At 37.1% G+C, this 26,226-nt stretch overlaps 1 protein-coding gene across 1 annotated transcript in view; it reads right to left on the reverse strand.

Annotated features, from left to right (window-relative positions):
- Positions 1 to 20,717: 20,717 nt before the first annotated feature.
- The window catches only part of LOC149790304 (chitin synthase chs-2-like), a 32,527-nt gene continuing 27,018 nt past the window's right edge, over positions 20,718 to 26,226 (reverse strand). The window contains exons 15-17 of the mRNA XM_089973194.1: positions 24,686 to 24,951; positions 24,245 to 24,453; positions 20,718 to 23,641 (exon numbers count right to left, since the gene is read on the reverse strand). Of these exons, the coding sequence (XP_089829320.1) occupies positions 22,560 to 23,641; positions 24,245 to 24,453; positions 24,686 to 24,951 (1,557 nt within the window). The 3' untranslated portion in view covers positions 20,718 to 22,559. The remainder of the gene's footprint in view (positions 23,642 to 24,244; positions 24,454 to 24,685; positions 24,952 to 26,226) is intronic.

Raw genomic sequence — 26,226 nt, forward strand, 5'->3', positions numbered from 1 at the left:
GGAAACGAATATTCGTCTTTCACAGGTTCGTTTCGATAAGGGTTGGGTGACAGGAACAGGAGTTTCCTCAAGGCTGGATGACATCCGTAGGGGGGTAGACGTGAAGGTGAACATTCCCCTTTAAAACGAAACCCAGTAAAATGTCCAAGAGGACGAACGGCATCCCTTTCGCATCCCTCAGGTTTGACACGCACAGCATCACTTTCCATGATAGGGGTAGTGACACTAAAGTTCCCATGATGCTTTACGCCATCGCTCAGGTCACAAGGTACAGCATCGTATCCATCGCAAGGCTCACAATCGCATTCCACTTCCGAAACCCCATACTTGAATTGTGCCTTTCTAAACAACTTGTTTTGTGTTTCTCTGAAAGTATTCATCTTGTTCGCTCGGTCTTGGTAGTCACAATGAACTATCGATCTTGCCTAGGGTTCCTTTTTTATATACAGACCAATACCGACGTGACCGTACGGCAACGTAAAGTGATTGGGAAGTCTCACTCGCTTCTGGTACACAATTTGATAGACTTTTTCCAAGGGTCGACTGACGGTGTGGTGAGTGGGTAAACGTACAATCTTGTTGGGTTGGTAAGTGGTCACTTTAAAGTTTGCATCCTCTCCCGATTGCAAGGCTTCTTTCACTACCCCAAAGTTCACCACTTGACTGGTACGATAATTCAGAGTCAGTCCTTTCACTTTGCACGTCGTGTGCACTTCTCCTTGCTTGTCCCGGTATTCGTAGCCGTAATTTTTTGGACCGCCACTGACGAAACTTAGAATCTTGTCATCGGGATGCTCGTCTGTCCAGGCTCCTAAACGGTCTCCTTCGATGTCAGGGTGATGTTGAATCGGGTGATGGATGTAAATGCAACTGTCCGTGTCAAAGTACAGGACGCGTTCCCCTAACAGTTCTAAAGCTTCGTACAATTTTAAGCGAGCATGGGCTGTCACGTAAGCCGCAATGATGACATTTCCAAAAGGGTCGTCTTGTACAAAGTCCAGATCTTCTTCGTAATTGACCAAGATCAAATCCTCGCGAACGACGTCTACGTGTTTCATGTATTTGGTTTTGTCGTGAATCATCTGGAAGTAGCGGGAAGGCTCTGTCAAATATTCCGTCTTGGGTAAACACGGTCGTTGTGCCATTTTACCCCACAAGCAATTTAACATCACTTTGGCAAACGACCGCCTGCCTTCGTTTTTCTCGATGTGGTCTAAAGTGATGCCTTCTTGTTCATAGTATTTGTCTTTGAATTTTATTTGGTCTTCGGGAGTGTGACACCAGGAAGGATAGCCGCTGGCTTCTTGCTTCAGTTTCAAAAAGGCATCCACGTAGTCAGCGAAAATGCCTTTCTGACTGGGGTCACCCTTGTGGTATTGTTGTGTCTTGGGAAAGTGACAAATTTCGTACACTTTTAACAGTTGGTATCCCATGTCCAAAGCTTTGAACAATTCTACGCTGACCCAGGTTCCCGTCAAGGCCCGTTCTTCCTGGGTGTGCTGACAAGGTTGGTCTTGGTTGCACGTTTCGGCACAAGTACGGCACAAGGGAAACATCAGTTTGCCTTGACAATGGTGAGGTAAGACGGGATGGTATAGGTTCGTGGGAGGCAAAACTTTGCACTTGATCAAGCCTTCGTATTGTCGAATGTTTTTCAGGTCGATGTGTTCCGTGAACAATTGTGGGTGCCCTACAGGAAAGCGACAATATTTGCACACGTAGGGATACAGCGAACACACGTCCAAGTATTTGATTTCTTCTCCTTTCTCTTCGTCGGCTTGGTACAGCAAACAGGTGGCATTGGTCCTTCCTCCGTACAAACTATCCCTCGGGTTCAACGGGTCCATGAACTGGTAACTTTCCACGAGGCGTTTAAACTCGGGATCGGTTTTCATACGGTGATCGTACTCGTGTTCCCACATTTCCACCACTTGGTATCCTTGCTGTTCTAACTTTAGGCGCCGCTGACAAGTGTCCTGGTACAAGTCTTCCATGGTTCGTTGCAAAAACTGATTTTTAGTGCCACGGTCAGGGTAACAGACGGGGCATCCGTGAAATAAGCAACCGTTAAACTCGTACACAATCTTGGGGTTTTCTAAGTCCCAGCCATCGACCGAATACGTTCCGATGGTCTTTTCGCCCCCTCCGTTGCGGGCATGCTGAATCCACTTGTCTTCCTTGTCGCACAAGTAATGTAACCAACGTAGGGCTTTGACCGAGTATTGACGTTTGACAAAGTGGGTCGTTTGAGGGCTGATGACAGCCACGGTGTTTTCAGGCATGAATCGTTGTCGATACACTAAGGAACACGCTTTGGCAATGGTGCAAGCTTCTTTCAAAGGATCGACCCCTCCGTGTTCCATGAACAGTTCTCGAAATTTTTCACAGCAACGTCGTAAAATGTCCACGTCGGAACGACAATACTTTAGCATTTCTTCCTGAAAGTCGAAAGGGTCCGAGGCGTGAGCCTGGTACCAAGCGTAGAAAGCTTCTCGTTGTTCGGTACGCATGTTGTCGGGGTCGTAATAGTGAGCCTCAGGCAAATGGGGTAGAACGGCGTGTTGATTGGCTTCCGTATTGAAAAAGTGTGGAAAGTACCCTTTAATCATTTCTGTCATTCCAAACGTTTTAGGCATTCGACTCAAAGGCATGGCCAAGTAACTCATCGAATCTTTAAACTGCACTTGTCCCACTTGCATGAAAATGATTTTGGCTCCGTTCAAAGTCACTTTAGGACGCTCGGTGCCATGTTCCGTATAGTATCTCAAAAGAAACTGTCCATCGTATCCGGAAAAATTGTGAGCCATCACCGTGGCATGACGATGACAATCTCCGTAACGTTCGATGTCCTCTTGGCTCCACGTCTTGTCGACGGGGTCTAAGACCCATCGAGCGAAATCGGCTAGCGTGTTCGGTCCCCGAAAGATTTTTTCACGTCCTCCGGGAATCTTGCTGCAGTGAGGGCAATGACTGAAGATAGGTTCTTGAATGCACTTCTCGCACGCTCGATGAGCCACGCAGAAATTAGGGATGTGAATGCCAGTCTCTTGCATACATTCGAAATCGAAAAAGATGAAATTCCCTTTCTTCTTTAGATCGTCCTCTTTCTCTGGCGGGGGTTGGTATTTTTGCACGTAGCATTGGTGTTCCAAGTCCACGATGTGGTGACAAATGTGACATTTTTTCTTTCCTCGACATACGTGTGCCTTGGCACTATTGGTAAGTATGCCTTGTCCACAGGTAGGGCACAATTTCAGGAGCTGACAAGCACATTTCTGCTGTGAATCTTGTGTTTTCAAATGTTGTTGGTAACAGGTAGGGCTGACAAACGTGCGCAGACAAGTTGAACAAGGCACTGGTTCTTCGCTCAGACAGGGTGGAGAGGCCAAACATCCTGGGCATTTCGATCCACAATGCTTGTGTTGCTCTCGATTGTTATAACCATAATCACATTTCTCACAATAATAACCGTATCCCAGGAATCCAGTGATACTGGTAATGGTATCGAAATGGTCATCGTGATAATATACATGAATGTATTTTCCGTCCTTAAATTCTTGGCCTCGAAACAACAGAGGCCCGCGCATTTCTTGAGGATGCACTTTCAAGGTGTAGCGTGGAGCTAGGGCATCTTGCAATTTTTGCATCTCAGGAATGCCACAGGGTGTGTCTTTGGACAGTCCAGCTTGTTGTAACAGGAGTTCTGCTTCATTTCGTTGTTTGGCTCGGTCGGATTGTTGAATAGTTTTCCAGGTTCTTTTTCATTCTACCGTGTCGTTCTTGCTGGCATAGGTTCGTCCCACCACGATGGCACGGGCTAAACACATCTGGTCATGAGTGTTGTTAATTCGGACGAGACTCTTTTTGGTGTTGCGAAGGTCGTCCACCAATAACATCTTTTTGCGTCCAGTCCCTTGAGGAGGAGAGACGTGGGTCATGTCCAGTATGGCTTTACCATCGGTGATGTCAAACTTGTCATTGGATTGTTGTACGTGTTGAATCTTGTCCATGACTTTGGAAGCGGTCAATTCTACAGGGCTGCTAAACTCAATCCAAACAGGGGATTTCAAACCGTCAAGCGATCGTCTTCTTTGGGTTGACATTGTCGCTTGAGTGTAGTGAGCAAAGAATCCCACACCCCAGTGATAAACACTTCTGCTTTCTCCAACGGCACTTCAGCCTTGAAATCTTTAAACTTCACCGTGTATTTGTAAGCCGTGGTTCTAAATTTTCTAGAGGAGCGCTTTTCCGTCTCTCGAATGGAATAGTATTTTTCAGGGTTGACTAAGGGTGGTGAACTTGGTTTAGAGGTTTCAAATTCTGGTTCACTCATGTCCTCTTCAAAATCACTGGCATGAATTTGTGCCAAGATTTCAGCCCTGGTTCGAGGCGATAGATCACGTTTCTGCCTCGTACTTTCTTCTTCTTCTTTCTTCTCGAATGAATAGGATCGTTTCATCTTAAGTGTAAAACGTCAAATTACTCAAGTTTAAACACCATAGACTAATTTATAGTCATGGCAAACCAGCGTATATAAAAGGGTGTGTGTCTTGTCCTTTCACTATTCATTTTACTCTCAAGCCGAGCACAACGATGGAAGAGACTAACCAAATCGAACGTTTCGTCAGAGCTTTGCGAGGGGTCATTAGAAAATTCTCTTCAGACCAGCCCACGGACTACTCTCCTTCCTTTCGAGGTAAAAGTCAAGATACTTGCTATATCTGTCAGAAGAAAGGGCATTGGTCTTCAGAGTGTCCAGACCGTCAAAAAAGAACAAAAACAGGGGCTAAAAAAGACAAAAGTCAAGATACCTGTTATTATTGTCAAGAAAAAGGACATTGGTCTCCAGATTGCCCAAAAAAGAAACAAGAGGAGTCAGAAGAAGAGAGGGATTCTTCAGAAGAAGAGAGGGATTCTTCAGAGGAAGAGAGGGATTCTTCTGAGGAAGAAAGAAGACAGGTCAAGAAAAAGAAACAGGAGAAAAAAAGAAGGGAAGAAAGCGAGGAGGAGGAAGAAGAAGAGGAAAAGAGTGTGACGGTGAAAAAATTCAAAAAACAGAGAGACTAAACAAGGAGACAGAAGAAGTCAATGAACTTTTAATTAAAGTGTTATGTTGTGAATTGTGAATTGGATTGTAACAATGGATAAAAGAATAAATTAATGATATAAGGTAAGTGTCTTTGAGTTTTGATTTTAAAATAAGAAGCTACACACACGCACTCATACACAGACACGTACCATAAGGGTAAAATGGGGGGGGGGGTTGAGTTATTGGCAAATTGAAAGGCTATCTCTTTTCGAGAAATGTGGGTGGCCCTGAAAAGGGCCTTTTTTCTTTATGGTGTAGGGGTGAGTTTAAGCAATCAACTTTAACTGTCTTAAGCCTTTGCCACGGCCAAGGCCTACTTCTGGACTGCGTACTGTTGATGATGATGATGATGATGATGATTTGGTTGAAATCACTAAGGGTGGTACGGTAAGCTTAGTCACAGGGTTAACGTGTTTAGCTCGGGAAGGTCGTATTCTCTTCGGTCGTAATAAAGAAGTCTGATACATTTGTTTCAGACTTCTTAACTCCGCTAAAATGTCCAACAGTAGCGTGACCGTTTGGTTTTCACCCTCTTGTTTCTTTGCTGCTACTTCTTCTTGCTGTTGTTGCTGTTGTTATTTTCTTACCTCTTCTTCTTGCTGCTGTAGGAGAAAAGCTTGTTCCGCTTCCTTTTGTCGTTGTATAAATTTCTCCAATTCTTCTTTCTGTCTCTGTCTAAAATTCTCCACTTGCGGTAATAAAGAAGGTAACGAAGGTTCCGGAACAAATTCTTGCGAGGTAAGAAAATCCACAAAATCCCAATTCACCTCTTCTGAAAGTAAGTCCGGGTTCCCTTGGTCAGTCTCCCCTGCTGGTGCACCCCAATGGATCGTTTTCTGAGTTTCCGTCATGTTGAATCACTGTCGCATAGATTGACTGTACACAAGCACTAGCGAATCTATATAGACTACGTGACGTCACAGACTGCTCTCTTCGGATTGGATGCGAGCTGACTGAATTTTGTAACGCGTGTTCGGATTGGTGAATGAACTCAATCCGTTTCAATCCTTCCTCTGCCTATAAATAAGCGTAGTTCACTGCATTGATTCACCTGTTCTCGTCGCTTCAAGATGTGGACCACAGTCGAGTCATCCACCCTTGTGTCTTCCATGATGTTTAGGACGGACATGCTCATGTATGTCCGGTCCAAGTGGACCGTTGTCCACAGGACAAACACCAGCCTGTGGATACGTAGGATCTACGTTGAAAGACAAGGATGCCTGAAAAGAGTGCTGATTTACGGGCCAACAGTGAGACGCAGCCTAAGGACAAGAAGAAGACCAATGCGGTGCCCTTTATGTTAATGAATACATTAACATAAACCCAAAGGCCCTTTTCAGGGCCAGCCATATTTCTCGAAAAGAGAATGACTTTTCAATTGCCTAACCCTTTTTTAAATTTAAATTTAAATTTAAATTTAAAAAAAATTTAAAAAAAAAAATCCCCATGTTAAATTCCCCTTGACGCTATATGTTCCCACGATTTTTTCTCCATGTTAATTTCCCTTGACGCTATATGTTCCCACGATTTTTCTCCATGTTAAATTTCCCTTGACGCTAAATGTTCCCACGATTTTTCTCCATGTTAAATTTCCCTTGACGCTAAACGTTCCCAAGGGGTCCTGTAATGCTAATTTCCATTGACGCTAAAGTATCCCACTTCACTACTTACCATACATGACAAGATACTGCGAAAAACAGAAAAAACGTATTTCATTCAAAACAAAGTCAAGTATAAATTACAATCTTGTGACTCTTCTGGTGTTCATATAGAAAGTGACTCCTTGAACATTTAATTTCCAAATATAAATTGCAGTGAAGACTGTGCTCTTTGTCAGATCAATTCAAGCGTCACCTTGCTGAAAAATGACTGAAAGATGTACAAAACTCTTCATCAGGTGCCAATTGTAGCTTTCTTATAATGTTGTTAAATAGAACGTCGCATGCTCTTGAATATCATATTGCAATTAGATACAGGCTAGTAGTTTGTAAACTGATGTTAAATTTAAAAAACCGCAACTTGACCGGAAGGCTGCTTCCAGCCGTTCCTTATGTTTGTGTGCGTGCGTGTGTGTGTGTGTGTTTTGATATACTTGCGAGAACCTGAGTTCGAATGCACCCCAACATATAAAGAACGTTACTACATTGCGAGGACTTTCACACCAGTCCTTGAAATGATTCTTCGGAAAATGGATGAAAATGATCATAAGAGATGAACTATTTGTTATTGTGAAAGTCCTCATAAAGTCTGTAATGCCTGACTGACACTATTTGTGTATCGTACACACAATTTGCGGTCTTCCTGGGGCTGTATATTGGTGTGCAAACGCTTAGCCAATCAGAAGGCGTTTGACTTATAAAAATGGTACTAACAGGTGCCTTGCTTAGCGCTCAGTATTAAGAGGCTGGTGCTAGCACTGGTGTCGGGATAATGACATGGTGTAATTTTTTATGTAATTTTTTTCTCACCAAAAGTATGGATAATAATGTGTTAAATAATTATTATTTTGGACTGAGATCGCGTACAAAAACAATTAGCACCCGACATTAAGAAGGACTTTAAAATATCTACGTGATTGTCTATATCAAATTTAGGTGTATAAGATATAACAGAATGTATTAGTACTATATCTCGTTTTAACTTGATTACATGTATGTGCATTAGAAAATTAATAACCATGACAAAGACAAGTATTCCGTCGCATTTTTCTTCTTCACCTCGTGATCAAATAAAATATGCACTGATATGAGAGAGAGGTTTCAGGATAATTGTAATCGGCATTGTTAAGTTAGTTGACAATAGTGATCATACTATTGTACAATAGCAGTGCTACATTCAATTGATACCACTGCGTCAACAACTCCATCTAGTTTTAATTATGATATCCATTGTTTCAAGAGCAAACAGTTTTGCAGTGTTATTTACATGCTAATTAAATACACTAATGCTTGAGTCAAGTCATTCCAGTTAAAACCTGTTTGATGTAAATGTTAGGCATACCAGACCCAATCGGGAAATGAGACTTCCCATTGGGTATTGTGTATACAGTAACATGTATTGACATGTGCTTACTCGCGCAAGTTTCTCAACCAGTGGCACAGTTTGTACTCGCCGACAGAAATGCCATTCAGACTAACAACTAGCATGAGCAAAGATGATAACCACATGCCACCAAAGTACAGGAAGTGTACATGAACTTACTATTATTTGTTTGGAACGGAGAGGTCGTTATGCATACAAAGAAAATTACACAATATGATTCAATATTCGTTTGCGGGATTTGACCTAAATGAAGTCTATATGGATATAAATATTGTGAATATTTAAATTTGAAACTGAAGGATTATGGTATGTATTTTATTAGTTTACACTGACTGTTTAGTTTATAACGGTTTTCTATTTCACACAAGCTTTAGATAAATAGGACAGTACTGTACAAAATAGCACGAAATACGATTGAATGTACATGCCTTTATCATTAAAACAAAACGTTTTGAAAGACACTTTAGCATTTAGCAGTGATGCAATTTTCCTGTAATCTGAAATACATGCCAATAATATTCCTGAAAATGGAAGTTGCTAAAGTGCAATTCTCACAGCATTGCCAATTTTATCCTATCTGTAACTCATTAATAATTTTATCGTCGCGAAAAAACTGTTGAATTTATCTAATGCAGTACTGTGTTACTGTTCGTGATTTGTGAAACATTTTATTTTATGCAATGCTTTTTGTCCTACCTCACCAACATAAGACATTTAGCTTTTAACTATAATGCAAGAAATGACGTAATTTGTCGTAGCATCAGAAAAATATGGATGTCACCTGTACCTACAAGTTCCTACTGCTTATGGTCTTTTAAAATGCTAGACAGAACAGGGATATACAAATACGCATGTGCTTGCCTGAGCATAAAGGTAGGTTATTATGTTACACAAACAAGAGCGCACAGGCCTAATTATATACGATTAGTCAGCGGTCACGTAGAAACACGAAACAGGGAAACACTACAGCTCGATGTATAGACTACGAACAGGAAAATTTTCTGGTGTACTTTATCAACGCATGTGTGATCAGTGGAGAAATCTAACTACAGTAATTGTCAAATCGTTTTTTTGCTCATGTATCACCACATAATTGTACCCAGTAATTTTCTTTACAAACATTTTCACAAATCTCGTTTTGAGTGTTTACCCAACCCACAACCTACACCACCACCTCCCCATTTAGCCAGATATAAAGTGGCTGATATATCTGGATCTACGTACAAGTCTAATTTGGCAAGGATGTTTAGTGCCGAGATGAGATTTGATCACTTTTGAAGAAAGATATATTCATTTTAGAATGTTAGATCACTCATTTTGCTTTGTGACTTGCTACGCACACCACCAGCATTAATTAAAAAGGGACATGATAAAAAAAAGACGAATATTGTATACTGTTCTCTTTAGATCGTGCGCTGGACTATTGCAAGTCTCGTTCAAGCGGGTAACGAGACAATTAACTAATACCAAATTATTCATATATGAGGAGCTCCTACTAGAGTTATTCAAAGAAGATTTATCTCCCTTGGAATATCTTACATAAACAAGGCACTGCAATTGTTTGGCATTTTGCTTTCAACACTTTGGCTCTATTGCTTTAACAAAAATGTTTTATTCGCTGTATTAAATGTGAATCCGTTTCCTACGAAAATATGCTTAATGTTAACTACCAATTGCTATGTTTTCTGTGGCGGAGCATTCCTGTTCCTATGACTCGATTAAGACGTATTAATAAAACTGTGACGTTGACCATTGAAAATATGTGTTTCTGCATAACAACCGACGACAGCTAATGATGCATAGAGACATAAGTCACGTATTAATAAAAACCATTTATCCGGATTGAGTCTACGTGGGTGCTGGTAATACCATCATTCTTTTTAAATAGTCAACGTTTCTCTTCCTTAAGATAAAGAGTATTATCGGGCATGCTGTTCTGTTTACAAAGGGTGTGCCGGTACACCTTTGAGGTACCAAACTGCGAAACAGTCATATAAGGAAGCAAGAAATAAAAACTGCCTAAAATTACCCACACGTAAACAACGTTTAATTAAGAGGACCCTGTGTCGTCCGGAAAAACCATTGCAACTTGTATGCACGACATCCTTTCAGTGACATTTCCATCTCCTAAGGATGTCAACTAACAAAATTGTATATGCCAGCATACTCTATGCGACCTTACCTTAGACTTAAAACTATGTCATTGCGAACAATGATTTCGGAAATGTACACTCAGAAAAATGTAGAAGATTGTAATACTTACACCTGTTTAACATTATCCATACTTCATACAATGTCCCTTCAATGTGATCTGAGCCTGGAAATATATTGGTTACTCACCTCCAATGATATTAAATACCCTCACAATCAGGCCTCTCATTGCAGGATGTTTGAGGCGTACAACAACATTTTCACTGATGTTTAAACATTTTAATCACAATAATGTGGGGTTAAAATGAAAATAATTTGTACATGTGGTTATGTTAATAGTACATATAATCTTTTATATGGTTCTTTGGATTGGAGGTAGCACACACACACACACACACACACACACACACACACACACACATATATATATATATATATATATATATATATATATATATATATATATATATATATATATTCAAAACGGGTCAGAATTTTGACGTGGAGCATGCATATCTCTAGTTGACAATTAATAACATTCAAAGTTTTCCGCATGTATATTTCAATCTTTACTCTTGACATCGTAAAGGCAAGATGAGATGGGTCCCGTGTTATAAAGAGTCCTTGGGTATCAAGTGAGATCGTTTAAGTTTCCATTGTGTTTTTAACTGGGAAATAGCACAATCAAATGTTAAAACTGTAAAGCGTAAATCGGATTAACAATACTATACAAACAAGATACTACTAATAATAATTATTATATGCTCATTGTCAGAATCGTTCATTATTTTACGATATTACACTCAAGTGTACTTTATATTTTGCTCACATGTGTCCAATAGTGTATTATGAACTACTTTGTATAAAGGTCGTGCACATTCACGTAGTAGACACGTTACGTCCTGGTTGATTAAATTTGTTTATTCGCAGGCCAAGGTTCCGATACGATAACCCTATCTACACCTTGGCGGATCGAACAGATATTTTAGTGCTTTGTCCTAGCGACATATATTGATGTTTATGAGTTGCCTCCCTAAGTATATAATGCCAAGTAACTAATAACGTGTAACAGCGGTGCATTGTAATTGTCCGAAAATGGTGGAGACAACTGACTTAAAAAGGAACTTTGCTAGAGTTAACATCGAAATTATCCATTACAGGTGTATGTGTGTGAAACGTATTTGTACAAAGACGGACCGGCGGTGGAAAATTTCTTATATATCAATCCATTCAAGTTTTGTGCTCCCTTTGTCTCGATCATGTAGGAACAGTGTCCAAATTTTAACAACTTAATTTTGATTAGATGCTGCCGAAACCTAACGCATTCTATGAAATTCACAGACCCGAAGCACATAAATATCTGTTCGATACGCCAAGGTGTAGACAGAGTTTTCATATCAGAACCTTGTCTAGCGAAGATGGTGTCATATATATAGTGCATATGTGCCAGGTGTATAGATCTTGTTGGGGTCATACGTCTATTTCGAGGTATGTGTACAGATTTCGTGGATATGTTTGTAGATATCGGAGATATGTGTGTGACAGCGAGCATATATGTATGTTATGTATGCATGGATGGATGGATGAATGGATGGATGGATGGATGGATGAAGATGAAGATGGAGAAGAAAATAAAGAGGAGACTAAGCCTATGACACCAGCTGATAGTTATGATCTTCTCTACAATCCTTTCTGTTTAAATGGTAAGTGCGTTTGTTAAAAACATTCGTAAGAGAACGGGAGATATTGATATATATATATATATATATATATATATATATATATATATATATATATATATATATATATATATATATATATATATATATATATATATACAAAACTCTTAAACTTATAAATATAATTCGAGCACGATGCAATTTTTAGCTGAATAATATGAACATAGATTTATTCATGTGCTGTTAATATTCATGAATTTGCTTCTTTGCAAAATTGTTTGAAATAAGCTGAGTAGCTGGGTTGAATAACCCTGTAATGTTCTCTCGCTGTACGGTCTCGATCATTTTCCTGAGTTCTAACATATGTTCTTTCGCTGTATGTACTCGATAATTTTTCGGACAAATGTTCTTGATCACATCAATATGATATTTTAATTTCATCGTTTGGCGCAAAAAATATCAGTTCCCTCGAGATTTTTCAGAATTAGGAAATGTTAACCATAATGTTTTTTTTTAAAGGAATACTTTTTGTTATTGATTATCCAACACAAACTTGAGAGCTCCCTTTAACTGATACAATCTTATTTTGTTTATTGAATCAAAAAGTTGGGGATTCACAATGTCTTCTATTGTTTACTTTTTATTTGCCCGGAGGGGGTGGTGGTAGGGATGGGGCGGCAGAGTAAATGCGTTTGCCCGGAAATCCTGCTCAGATTCGAATAAAGTATAATTAAACTAACTAATTACTCAAAAATATGATATTGTTTTCACAATGAATGTTTACATTCAGCATATGAATAAGGAGAAGAAAAAATGAGGTAGAGGATGACAGTCTCCTTACCCCAGTAGATAGTTACGATAGACTATATAATCTATTCGGCTTTAATGGTAAGTTAAGCATCTAAAAATGTATCCTCAACCATAAACTGTTTAAACAAATTATGAATTAAAACATAATTGATCAGTTCAAAAGACTTCATGTGATTGTTACTATAAATGACCTTAACAAAAATTAACCATTTTACAAATCGTAATTATCTATTCTTTTAGTTGTAGTTGCTGTTGGTTTTTTATTCAAAATGAATATTAGCTACTGTTATCTGCCACTGTATCTTTCAGCAGATGAAAATGATGAAGAAAAGAAGGAAATCGAAGAGAACAATACCATTACCCATGCCTACACGAACGTTTTGTGTTTAAATAAATTTTAATAATAATACTAATGAGGACTTTGTGTAGCGCCTAATCTTTAGAAGCTCTAAGCGCTTTACAACATTACACAACACCTATAAGATAAAAACATATATAATGATATGATTTTTTATTTTTTTTTAAAAAAAAACAAAAAAACATGAAATTAGAAAACATTAAATAACATGCTGAGAATATATAAGGTAGGAAACATTATTAGGTCTTTAAGTTTGTTCTTGCAGTCAAAATAAGTGAGTTTTGAGAGCCCTCTTGAATGTAATCACTGTATATTTGTGTCTAAGTTCAGTGGGCAATTCATTCCACGTTGCTGAGCCCTGGTATGCAAAAGAACGCTGTTCATATGACTTTGTTTTCATACTTGGAATAATGAGTATACGATTGTCGGAAGAGGAGCGTAAGTATCTTGCTGGTGTATACACATGGGTGAGGTCAGATAGGTATGTTGGACTAGAGTCAGTCAGTGAAACGTAGCACATAAAACAAATTTTGTGTTTGATTCTGGATCGAATGGATAGCCAAGTAGGGTACAGTGCATAGTGGAGGTGTGCTCTGATCGTGGTACTCTAAGTATGATCCGAGCAGCTGTGTTTTGAACTTTTTGAAGTTTCTGGAGCAGATATCGAGATGAACCAGACAGAACTGAGTTACAATAGTCCAGTCTTGAAAGTACTAATGAACACACAAGTGTTTTAGTGGCATCAGCTGAAAGATATTTACGAATTTAGCTGATGCGTCTCAGTTCAAGATATGCAGCCTTGCATATGTTCATGACATGTTGGTCCAATGTGAGAGTACTGTCCAGAGTAACACCTAGGTTTCGTACTGATTGTGTGAATTTAATGTTGGTATTACTGATATTTATTGTTTGAGGTAAAGGATGTGAATGAGAAAGTGTTTGTGTTGTGATCAGAATGGCCTCAGTTTTATCATCATTCATCTGCAGCTTGTTACATGTCATCCATGATTTCACATGAGACATGCACCTCTCTACACCTTGAATGGTATCATCAACTTCAGTTGGGTGGCTAGATTTGTATATTTGGGTGTCATCAGCGTACAAATGGCGAGACACTAGATGATGATCTATGACACTTGAGAGCGACTGAGTGTACAGAATGAAGAGAACAGGTCTAACAACAGACACATGTGAAACACCACAACATAGATCAACTGGGCAGTAGTGTATTCAGTTTGCAGGTACATTTTGTGTCCTGTTGACCAAGTAGGACTTAAACCACATTAAGGCTGTATCATGAACGCCAAATACATGCTGAATTAATATATCATGGTCTATTGTGTCGAATGCTGCAGACAAATCAAGGAGGGTGAGGACTGTAATCTTTCCGCTATCCAACGCAGAGAGAATGTCATTAACTACTTTTAGAAGAGTAGTTTCAGTACTGTGGCAAGAGCGATATGCAGATTGTACATTGCTAAAAAGACTGTTTGAATTTAGATGAGATACAAGCTGTGATAGAACAACCTTTTCTAAGATTTTATATATGAATGGGAGATTAGAAACTGGGCGGTAGTTCTTTAAATCGTTATGGTCTAGTATTGGTTTCTTCAGCAGAGGCTTTACAATGGCATGTGCATACATACATACATACATACATACATACAGTCAGTCAGTCAGTCACTCAGTCATACATGTAACCAATCGTTATCTTTTATTTATACCATGTGATTGGCTACTATAATAATATATTGTACAGTTTCTGAATGTTACTTAGCGTGCAAAGGCCGGAAAGTCCATATTGGATGGTGCATAGCTATTGTGGATCTAAGGGAGGTAAATATTTTAACCTTAAGATATTTGTAGTAGAGAGTTGCTTCCCTTGCACGACGCAATATTAAACAAGCAATGGGGGCAAGTTTTGTTTAGGGCCAAGTAGCAGAAGAAATGATAAAGAAAATCTCAAATGATTTACAAGTATTTAACAGATGGCTAGGAGAATGACTGGCGACTGAAAACAGAGATATTACACCCAATCCCAGGAAAATGATCAAAATACATGCCGACTGAAGAAAACAAACATTTCACCCTATCCCAGGAAAATGATCCAAATTCAGGACAATTTTTTTCAGTTTTGAACGTTGTGGAAAAATTACACTCTTTGGAGTTGTTCTTATAAATTGATATTCAAATGATACATACTGCATGCATAGGGCCGTCATGAGAGTCCAAGATACTATTGCGTCACAGAAACGTCAAAATAGATTGTATGCAGTTTAAATTGTCTCTTTTTGTAAAGCTAAAGAGCTGTAATTGCTGATGAGATAGGCAGAAAATGCAGTATTTTCAAATTTGATTTATCTGCATATAGAAAAAGAAATACACATATATTTTCTTCTATTTTAAAATATTGATTAATACAATAACCTCAATTTTAATCTCATTTATAACAATACTTTCTTTCACTGTTTTCTGTGCCAACGAAAATCATCGGCGACAAGTTAAAACCCTAACGAAGTCAAGTTTCTTTAATTGGGCGATTAGTGAAATACGGGATAATAACGAAATTCTTTCTTCATCACCTTAATGAAAAGTTAGGGAGAGACGTAAGAACCAGATTTGTTCATATCAATCCAGAACACCCTTGAAAGACACCTTGCCAGAAAGAACTGCGACAAAAGGACTATGATGGCAAACAACGAACTAATAACTAACCGAAGAGCCAGATCATGAAACGAATCTCGCTGGAAATTCATCACAACCTGTGTAGTATCTGTACGAACTACAAAACGACAGAAACCGTCTCAATGACAGCTTTCTGGCTTCCTGTATACGATAATGTTTTTCAATTACAGGCAGACAAAAAATGTTGCCAAAGTGGTTTATATTAAGCGTTCTCGCTGTAAGTGAATTTAAAAGAATGGTAGCTGTCTCACACTTCGTCGCCTTCGTTGGATATGGCTTGCAAATGCGCAGTGGACAATCGTGAACTACCAAAACCACTGTCAGCATAGTGGTTGTGACTGAATTTCTCATCTTTATCGGGTGAGTTCACGGCGATCTTTATTCTGTTTCACTGGCGAAATCTGCACAGTCACACAATATAAATATTTTCAAAGTGGTTAACATTTTTGTTTGGCTGCTATATATTTTGAGCTTTATGTTAAGTGGACCATATATAGCCTAACGTGAACATCTTAGACATCAAGGAAATAGCAGCATTAAGAAAATAGAGTTACTTTCGTTAACACTGTTCTATTCATAATTGTCAAATTTTAATCATGGTTTACGGACCATTCTGTGTTATTTTATTTGTTTACAGAATATAACTGTTTTACGCTTTTTGTTTATTTGTTGCACGTAATGTTTACAATTATTTGGAAGGATTTATCTTGGTAAATTTAAGCAATTCATATTTAGATTACCTTTAGTTGGCAGCCAACTTTGTATTCAGATGCAGTAAACACTACTTGATCACTACATGCCAAGTCTGTTAGCAATTTCGATATTTTATATCATGGCTGTCAACACTTCCATATTTTATATAATGGCTATCAGCAATTTCATATTTTATATCATGGCTGTCAACAATTCCATATTTTATATCATGGCTGTCAGCAATTCCATATTTTATATCATGGCTATTAGCAATTCCATATTTTATATCATGGCTGTCAGCAATTCTATATTTTATATCATGGCTGTCAGCAATTATATATTTTATATCATGGCTGTCAGCGATTTCCATATTGTATATCATGACCGTCAGCGATTTCCATATTGTATATCATGGCTGTCAGCAATTCTATATTTTATATCATGGCTGTCAGCGATTTCCATATTGTATATCATGGCTGTCAGCGATTTCCATATTTTATATCATGACCGGCGATTAGAACCAGTCTTGAGCCTCTGTAACATAATTTTGACACACGTCGGGGGGGGGGGGGGGATTCGGTATAACCATCACTTTACTACGACTTTATTTAATGCAGAGCTAATATAGTAGCCTAATTTTACCAAGTAGGTGAAAAATTCTTTTCACGCACAGGTGAGTCAATATCTGACTGATATAAACAATAGACGACAATATTTTGCTAGTATATGTGTGTGTGTGTGTTGTTTCTTCCTCTGCGGCAAGTATTCGTTTGCGTTTCTCTGTGACACGGATTCATTTCTGTAACTAATAGTGTCAACTTGTTCCTCAAAATATCAAAAAGTGGTCAAAAGTAGAGAAATAATGATCACTAGGAAAAACGTGGCCGAATCGCTACCCCATACCATCCATACCCCCACCCACCACCATCATCAAATCTGTCCTTTTATTCATTAACAGACACGTATTTTGAACAGACCCATCACTAAGATGCTTTCCATCTGATAGGGACTTTTGAAATATATATAGAGGAAAAATGTTCTTTATTTATTACCGCAAACAAATATAAGCAGATACGTTCTAGAGACACGTGTCTGCCAGTCAGGCTACCCAAATATTTTTCGAACGTGCCTAATTTTTGTTTTCCAGCTGAGAGTCACTGCGAGCCGTTATAAAAATGGAGAATTGTGGGTTTGGGGCTTGACTTTTATTTAGATGGTAGGGGTGTGCACTGAAAATTCAGCGGAAGGATCTACAACCGTTGCATCTGCTCCCAGTTATATACTGTGTCCGCTACCCCTGCTAATACCCGCACTGTCTATGGTTATCGGAGATTTGAAACTTGTTTGTTCTATAGAATATGCGTGCATCAACTTGGGTTTCCAATTTGCTGTAGTCTTCCTATTGAAACCACATGATGTAGTTTTCAGTATGTTTTAAACTCAAAAAGTACCTAAATGCTTCTTTGGAGTCTGCCATCGGTGAAAATGATAATTGACGCCTCCGATGATATAAATTTATAATATCAAACTGTTGACAATGTGACTGAATTTCTCGAATATCTCGGGCGAGTCCACGGCGATGTTTGGTCTGTTTCACTGACGAAATCTGCACAGTCACACAATATACATATCTTCAAAGTGGTTAACATTTTTTATATGGTTGCTATATATTTTGAGCTTTATATTAAACGGACCATCTATAGCCTAACGTGAACCACTTAGACGTCAAGGAAATAGCAGGATTAAGAACACAGAGCCCCATGTACCTTCTTTAACACTGTTCAATTCATAATGGTCAAAATTTAATCATATTTTATGGACATTTACACATTATTGTATGGAGAGTTTACATAATATTACATTTTGTACGCTTTTTATTTATTTCTTGCACATAATGTTTACAATTATTTGGATTGGTTTATCTTTGAAAATGTCTGCAATTCATATATATATATATATATATATATATATATATATATATATATATATATATATATATATATATATATCACCTTTAGTTGGCAGCCAACTAACTTTGTATGGAGGTGCATAAAACACTACTTGGTCACTCCATGCCAAGTCATCAAGAGATCCACGGGTGACCATCGATTTGCATGAATTGTTCTAGCTGTAAATCTATGTAAATGATTACTACATGCAAAAGTTAACATATTAGAATTGCTCATGAAGTTATGGCCGATTGAAGTGGAGAGGGTAGAATAGTATTTTGCACTCCCAAATTTACGACGGAGGGTTACTAATTATTTCAGCAGATTCTAAAATATATGCGGAAACGAACACTTGCCTGTATAGATTCATAAACATAAAACACGATTAAGAGCTTAGCTGGGAGAATAATTATAATCTCTTATTTATACAGATTCAAGCTTATTGAGACAAATCTTACACATACATTTCATTAAAATCAAAGGTAGATAATTTCTGGTATTTAATAGATCCAATAATTTATGCTATATTTTATATAGTGTTATGAGTCAATTATATGTTGGCAATATTTCTTTGGAACTGAGACTGGACCGGGCGATCTTGTCTATTTATATCGCTTGGAATCGTTTAAAAATTTCTTGAGGAAGAATGCGACAGTTGAATTACTCCAAGTTGTCGCCTAATATGCATGGTATATGTACTTAAAATCATACTCTTCAAAATAAGGATACGAACTTTATTTGATTAATCTTAAGATTAGTCTGAGGCACGCATGCCAAGGACCTAAATGAACAGTTGGATTGCTTTTTCATTTTCCTTACATTGATGCTTTAATCAATTAGTGAGCTCAAAAATCAATAGCATAAATGAAAGCAAGAAAAAGAATACATGGTACAAGAGAACAAAATACCATCCAGCACAGCAATGTTTTCATCTCTGTGGTAGGTAAAGCATGCTATCAGACAATAAGAAACACTTAATCGAAATTTGACGATTCAAAAAAATGAAATTCTTCTGAATATAAAAACAGTATGTATAAATAATTATAAGACTTTTAAATTATATTGAATATAAATATATTGCATATTATTTTACTATTTATAATAATTAAATAAATGTTTTAAACAGAAGTTTGAAAATAAAAATAAAAAATCAATACACAAAGTTAAATGAGATACAACTGTATGCATTACTAAATATTAAAATAACAACGTAATACAATTAATATCATATATTTAAGAAGTGTCATAATTCCTGAAAAAATGAAAACATAAATATTGAAAATATTCAACGAGAAAAAGATATAAGGATAGAATTGGCCAAACAAATATTGTACCATTAAACTTAGTGATTAATTTATTTAAAAAATAATTTAAAAGCCAGAAAGAAGAAAAAGACAGTAAGACATAGCCTAAACATGAGTAAGAAACAAATGTATCTAAATATTAGTGAAAATAAAGGAAGGGAAAGGGATATATAGAGAGACAGATATACAAATAGAGATTCAGAGAGAGACAGAGATGTTATATTTTATTACACTCCAATTCCCACCCACCCACCCCCAAGAATACTCATTAAAAATCTATTTCTGAAAGTTGATGTGTAAACAAATGCATTTTACAAAGAAGCATGTAGGCCACTTTAAAATGGGTTCAGATTAAACTAGATATTCAACCTTTATTGCCGACATTATTATTATTAGGTCTGTAAAAACTCACTAATTTCGACTGCAAGAACAAACTTAAAGACCTAATAATGTTTCCTACCTGAAATATTCTCAGCATATTTTTATGTTTTAAGGTTTTTCTAATTTCGTGGTGTTTGTTTTTGTAAAAATATTATTATATGTTTTTATCTTATAGGTGTTGTCTAATGTTGCAAAGCGCTTAGAGCTTCTAAAGATTAGGCGCTATATATACAAAGTCCTCATTATTATTATCATTATTATTATTATTATTACTATTATTATTATTATTTAAGAGATCCATGCTTTAAGTAAATGGATATAATGTCTTAAATTCTAAATCCGACGCAGGTACAAATAATGTCGACAATAAATGTTGAATATATTGCCCTCATATTATTGTAGACGTCGCCACTAGGATATGCATTCTCATTTGTAATAAAACCATACATTATGTATTCAAGTATCATGGTGCATCTAAACCTGGAATGAACACATCTTGAATTCTTTTACTAAATTCTAAATCCGACGAACCCACACACCCCAAGAGAAAACAACAAAATTATCGAAATGTTTTATTAAACATTTTAATGACATTCATTTGTTTATGGAGATATAAAAAGGGTTGATCAGCTTTTATTCGAACTTAACATAGGCACGTAAAATGCAATTCAATGCATGTTATATGCAACTTGAGAACGAATTATCGGCGTATGAAAACTCCAAACAAATTATCTGTTACATATTAAATCATTAACACTAACTTACTATATTTTCTATTGCTCATGTTTCTTAAAGTTGCTCACATGTTAGAACTGCTTTACAGAAATGTTGGAACCTACGGTATTGTTTGTCATTAGGTGTCATTACAAGGAAAGTAAATGAACAAATTAATTAACAGTTTTAACGATGTAGAAGGTGAATTAATAGAATGTCATGATAAGCGTTTAACGTTCATGTTAAGTAAGTGAGAAAACCCATTAGAAAGGTCCCAGATGGCTCTAATCTGAGAGTACTTTAGGGACAAATGATGCGACGGCAGACACTGGCGAAATCCAACTTCTATATGAATTAATAAACAAAGACCTACACAAAATATGGAAATCGTGTTACAAATTTACATGATTGAGTGATTCCAACCGACGCAGATACTATGGCATCTGCACTAAGACGTTTTGATATAAATAGTATAAACTGGATATCACCGAATTTGCATGAATATCAGCTACTAGTTTTTAATTAAGTCTTGGATCTTCAAGAAAGGTCAAATCATAATTTCAGATGTCAAGTTTCCAATATGCACACACGAGTTGCTCCTATGATAAAATATATGTTAATTGAATTACAGCGAAATATTTCTAAAGCATTAAGGAAATTTCGATCAAAAACAAACACCCCACCCCACTGCATTCGTGTTCTTATGTATGCATCTGTATTAAGAGTGAATACTTATAGGCAATCCTTGTAGAACTAAGCAAACGTACAAGATAATATCTTTCTGAAATCAAAGAACCCAACTGCAAGGCCGTAACGAAGCCGATACGGCCATGGCCGTTCCAGCTTATATTTCAAAAGCATAGAGACTGCTGTTTTTGAAAACTGAAATGTCACAGATTTGTATAAACACAGTCAAAGGTGTTTATATATAATAATATATAATATATAATAGTTAACAATCAGAGTCAGAATATAACATACAAAACATAAAATATAATCCACATCACTACATCGAAGGTATACAGAATCCAGGATGATGGATAAAGAAGCAGCTTGAATATTGAGATGAATCCTCACAGATAAGACTGACAAAGTAAACTCTTTGGAACAAAACTCCTACCAGTTTGAACGAATCGTCAGCTCGACATACAATTATATCCTGGATAAATGTGTCAGCAGTTACGTTTACATATTTGTTCTTGTCACGTTTGCGTAACCGCTTTATGTATATTTGAGCTTTTGAGAATGGAATCGGTACATTAGGAAAACGCTTTGGCCGAATTCACAATTGTTTGTACTGTTGGTTATCAGTGTTTATTTCATGTATACGATTTTTCTGATGCATACGACATATTTGGTCCAGTGACAAATTGGACGACTGTTACTTGTTATGTGGTTTGGAGAGAGAGCGAGCGAGAGCGAGAGAGACAGAGAGACAGAGAGAGAGAGAGAGAGGGGTGGGGATGTAATGGTTACCCAGAGGTCAGCATATGCATCATATATAAAATGATATATAAAATATATATAGCGTTGTGGATTTATATTCAACGTTATCTCACCTAAAATGTAAGCATTAAACAGTATGCATTATCGCAAGGAACAGCCATTTAAATATGTTAATATATATAATGAAAATAAAACTTGTACGGATGATGTAACTGTTGTCATTTTTAAGATCATATACAATGTCATCAAAGTCATAGCTCAGTTTTCTCTCTTGTTCTCTTTTTCAGCCATTGCAAGCGCTGCTACGTCGGCAAATGTGAATTTTCTTTGCCCAGGACTGTTCTGAGGGGTGTTATCAACATGTTCCCCAAGTCGTGCTCTCATCGCGATTCGTTTCCAGCGTTTGGACATCTCGTTTCCTCTTTGTATAATTGACTGTTTCATCCTATCGTTTTGGGACATCTTGACAATGGTGAAAATACTTTTCCTTTCAAAACGATTGAACTTTCGCCGCACGGTTTGTAATTTTCTATCAGTTTCTGTTTCTTCTTTGTTTGTTTCCATTGTTGGGTCCTGTCGAACGGATTCGTTCTCCATAAAACTGTGAAGCCTTTTGAAGTTCTGAATGAAATTTTGGCTTAGAGTATTGTACCTCTGAGGCTTTCGTCTTCTGCTTGCAATCTTACCCCAAAGATCTCTCTTTTCGTTGCTTTTCTCTATTGCCTCATCATCAGTTGATACGGTGCCCTCAAGAGCCTCCTCGGATACAACTGACTTGGAGTCATCATCTTTTAAGCATTGCATGTCCTTAACCAGCTCTAACCCTTTCTCCACCGTCAACTCTTGATCATCTCTTTTAAACTTAGTTGGACGTTTGATTTCCGTGATGGCGCAGATGTGCAGAAATGTGGAAAGGCGATGAAGTACCATACACATGAGCTGTATCAAAAGCAGGATCCCAAAGACCGCCGTGAACGCAAGAGATATGGGCTCAATTGATTCCCCTTCACTCTGAGGGCCTGAACAAGGCAACTTAATGGACAAAGTCCCAGAACTCTCGTTGATAATTTGTAGACTGAAGACTATAGTGATGAACAAGGTGTTGATAAGAATAAAGAACAGACAGACCTTGTTTCGAAGTTCCAAAAGTTCAGCTTGGATAGCTTCCTGTTTCTTTTTATCTCCTTCGAGAGGGAAGAGATATGTGCGGATCAGTTCTTGCCAGAATGTAATCTCTTTTGAAGTCAACGTTTCTACAGCACCATCGAGAAGATCGTAGTCATGGATCCAGGAAACTCCTGGTTCGCTCGATGTAGATCCCTCTCGGTACAGAGGGTTTTCTAAAATAATAAATAATTACCAAGTTACAGGGGACTAGAGTTAACAAAAGTGGTCTCTTCGTTCTCGCATTAATATATCGCAATAATAATGATATTTACAATTTATGAAGCTGAACGTTTCCCGACTAATATAAGTAGATATACGCAAAGTGTTTCAGTGGTACATGTATAAATATTCTCTGCCAATAATGGAAACGTTATGAACTCCAAAATAGATCCATACCTTCAACTCATACTTACAGTCAGAAATAAAAAATCCAGAAAAATATTTCTGCCGCCGATATGAGGATACTTTATGGAAATGGAGCTATATAGTGAGCCAAAATAATAAACCATGAATGATACCTCAAAACGGTTTCAGTTAGCTAATATGTATTATTAGGGTGATAACTTCAAAATGTTGTAACTCAAACTATCATTATAAATACAAATATTAATACAGGCAAACTTTTGGTTATTAGTCTAATTGGGTAAAATACAAAGCTATTGTGTTGCTTCCTTTTTTATTTCAAGAAAATGCAGATGTAAGAAAGATAGCACAATTTAAGCTAGAAACGGAAAATGTATTTGAAAACACCCAAAACACTAAAAGCACGGACATACCTCGCGGTCCTGCACCATCAAATAGATGGACAGATTGAGAAAAGTGGGTCAACATGGGGCTCTGTTCGCTTTTCTCAGTCATGGTAAATTCATTCTTGTTATTGGGATTAAGAGCCGCAAGACCAGACTCAATATCATCCAGTCTGTCCAAAATGGCTGTCAGTTTTATGTCTTCAGTGTTCTTGGTTTCTCTTGGACAGCACACACATCTATAACATGGAATAGATTCACACCACAGTCATCGACAATGCAAACATTGTATTTACTCTATCAACTATAAAGCTTTACGTTTCATATTCTTCTAACATCAAACAAGAGTATTTTTCTTTCCGTACCTATTAATATTGTATTTGTAGTAAAGATGCTGGCATGCATGATTAACTGCAATTTTCCAAATACAACGTAATTCAATACTTTATATAAACCGAGGAATTATCGCACCTGAAGAGATTTCCGAAGGAAAACTGGTAATCAGAGGTCCCCGTAGCATCTGCCAGTCCGAGTTTCTCCAGCATCTCTCGGATGGCTCCTTTCTTAACGGGTTCCTTTGGCTGTTCACCTGGTTTGGGTGGTGCGGTGGGCTGTTTGGTCTCACGTGTTCCCCAAGACACCTCGTGCATGTTGCCGAGGGAATATAACAATAGTAGCATAGACATGGATGGAATCGCAAGAAAGTAGAGAAACCCGTGTATAATGCACCAAAATTCCTGAAAAAAATTTAGTGAAAGATTTGAAAACGTTCAAAGCTATCCATGTCCAGTGTTAAGTATATATATATATATATATATATATATATATATATATATATATATATATATATATATATATATATATATATATATATTGTTTGTAACTCTTGGTACAGGACTGTATCAATATTACGGGTCATTTTGTTCGTGACTGTAAATTGGAATGATCATCAATAATCAAGATATTAGATTGCTATTTTGAAATATTTTGTGTGGATATGCGTATGATCTATTAATAGATGTCAGGTATCTAATGATAAAACTAGTTGACAGCTTAAGGGTAATTTCTCAGTGGCTGGTAGGTTCTTAAAAGCATTTGATTCTTTCCCACTGGATGCGATAGGCCACATGAATAGGTATTTTAAAATATTAAATTGAATAGTAAGATATGTCACGTGGATTTTATTACGACAAATAGTCGTAATATAGCCTTGAAGGTGTTGTATCAGGACAGAACTGAGCAATCAGGTTCATTCCTATTTTGGATTCATTGATACTTCGGATTCTTATTTCTTATGTTGAAATCAGTCTACATACATGTTTGATGTGTTTAGATATTGAGAGGAGACATTTGTTATAATTATTTTTTGGAATTACAAAGGGTTCATTGGGCTAGAACATTATCCTGAGACTATTGTGAATTATACATAGGAATTATGGTCAATGCTTTAGTGATACGTACATTCGATAATCTGAAACTCTATCGGAAAATGCGATTTTTTGGGAACTGGATAGAACTTGTTGAGGATTACTTTGGATTCAGTTCATAATACTGAACGTTCCTCTTATATTTTCATTTTATAACTTTGATAATTAAATTATTTTTTACGATTGTTTGGATTCTCTCTTTCACTTAGTTTATGATCATATAGTCCTAAAACCAGCTAGTGTGGTTTGGCAAAAAATAAGGAACGTAAAGGAAAAGTAATATTAGGCCCGTACATGTAGTTCAAATTCATTGTGGACCGTAATATCTATGCACCGTTCTAAAGCAGCCCCCTTCTTGTAATTTAATCCTGCTCCTTATCACACGCTAGCCCCACTCCAATTTATTTAGGAATATATTTGCAATTTTAAAGATGTTACCCTGTTTTCCAGTTTATTTTTTCTTAATGTATAGATAATTTTAGGTGACTTGATTTTATTTCAGCTAGTTCTTCTGCTGGTACATAACACCTCTTAATTATAGAAGAAATTACAGGAGTAAAAACAAATTACCACTTCTACTACATT

Source organism: Sinohyriopsis cumingii, chromosome 10 (assembly GCF_028554795.1).
Source record: "Sinohyriopsis cumingii isolate HCF-2022 chromosome 10, ASM2855479v2, whole genome shotgun sequence".
Taxonomy (NCBI): Eukaryota; Metazoa; Mollusca; class Bivalvia; order Unionida; family Unionidae; genus Sinohyriopsis; species Sinohyriopsis cumingii.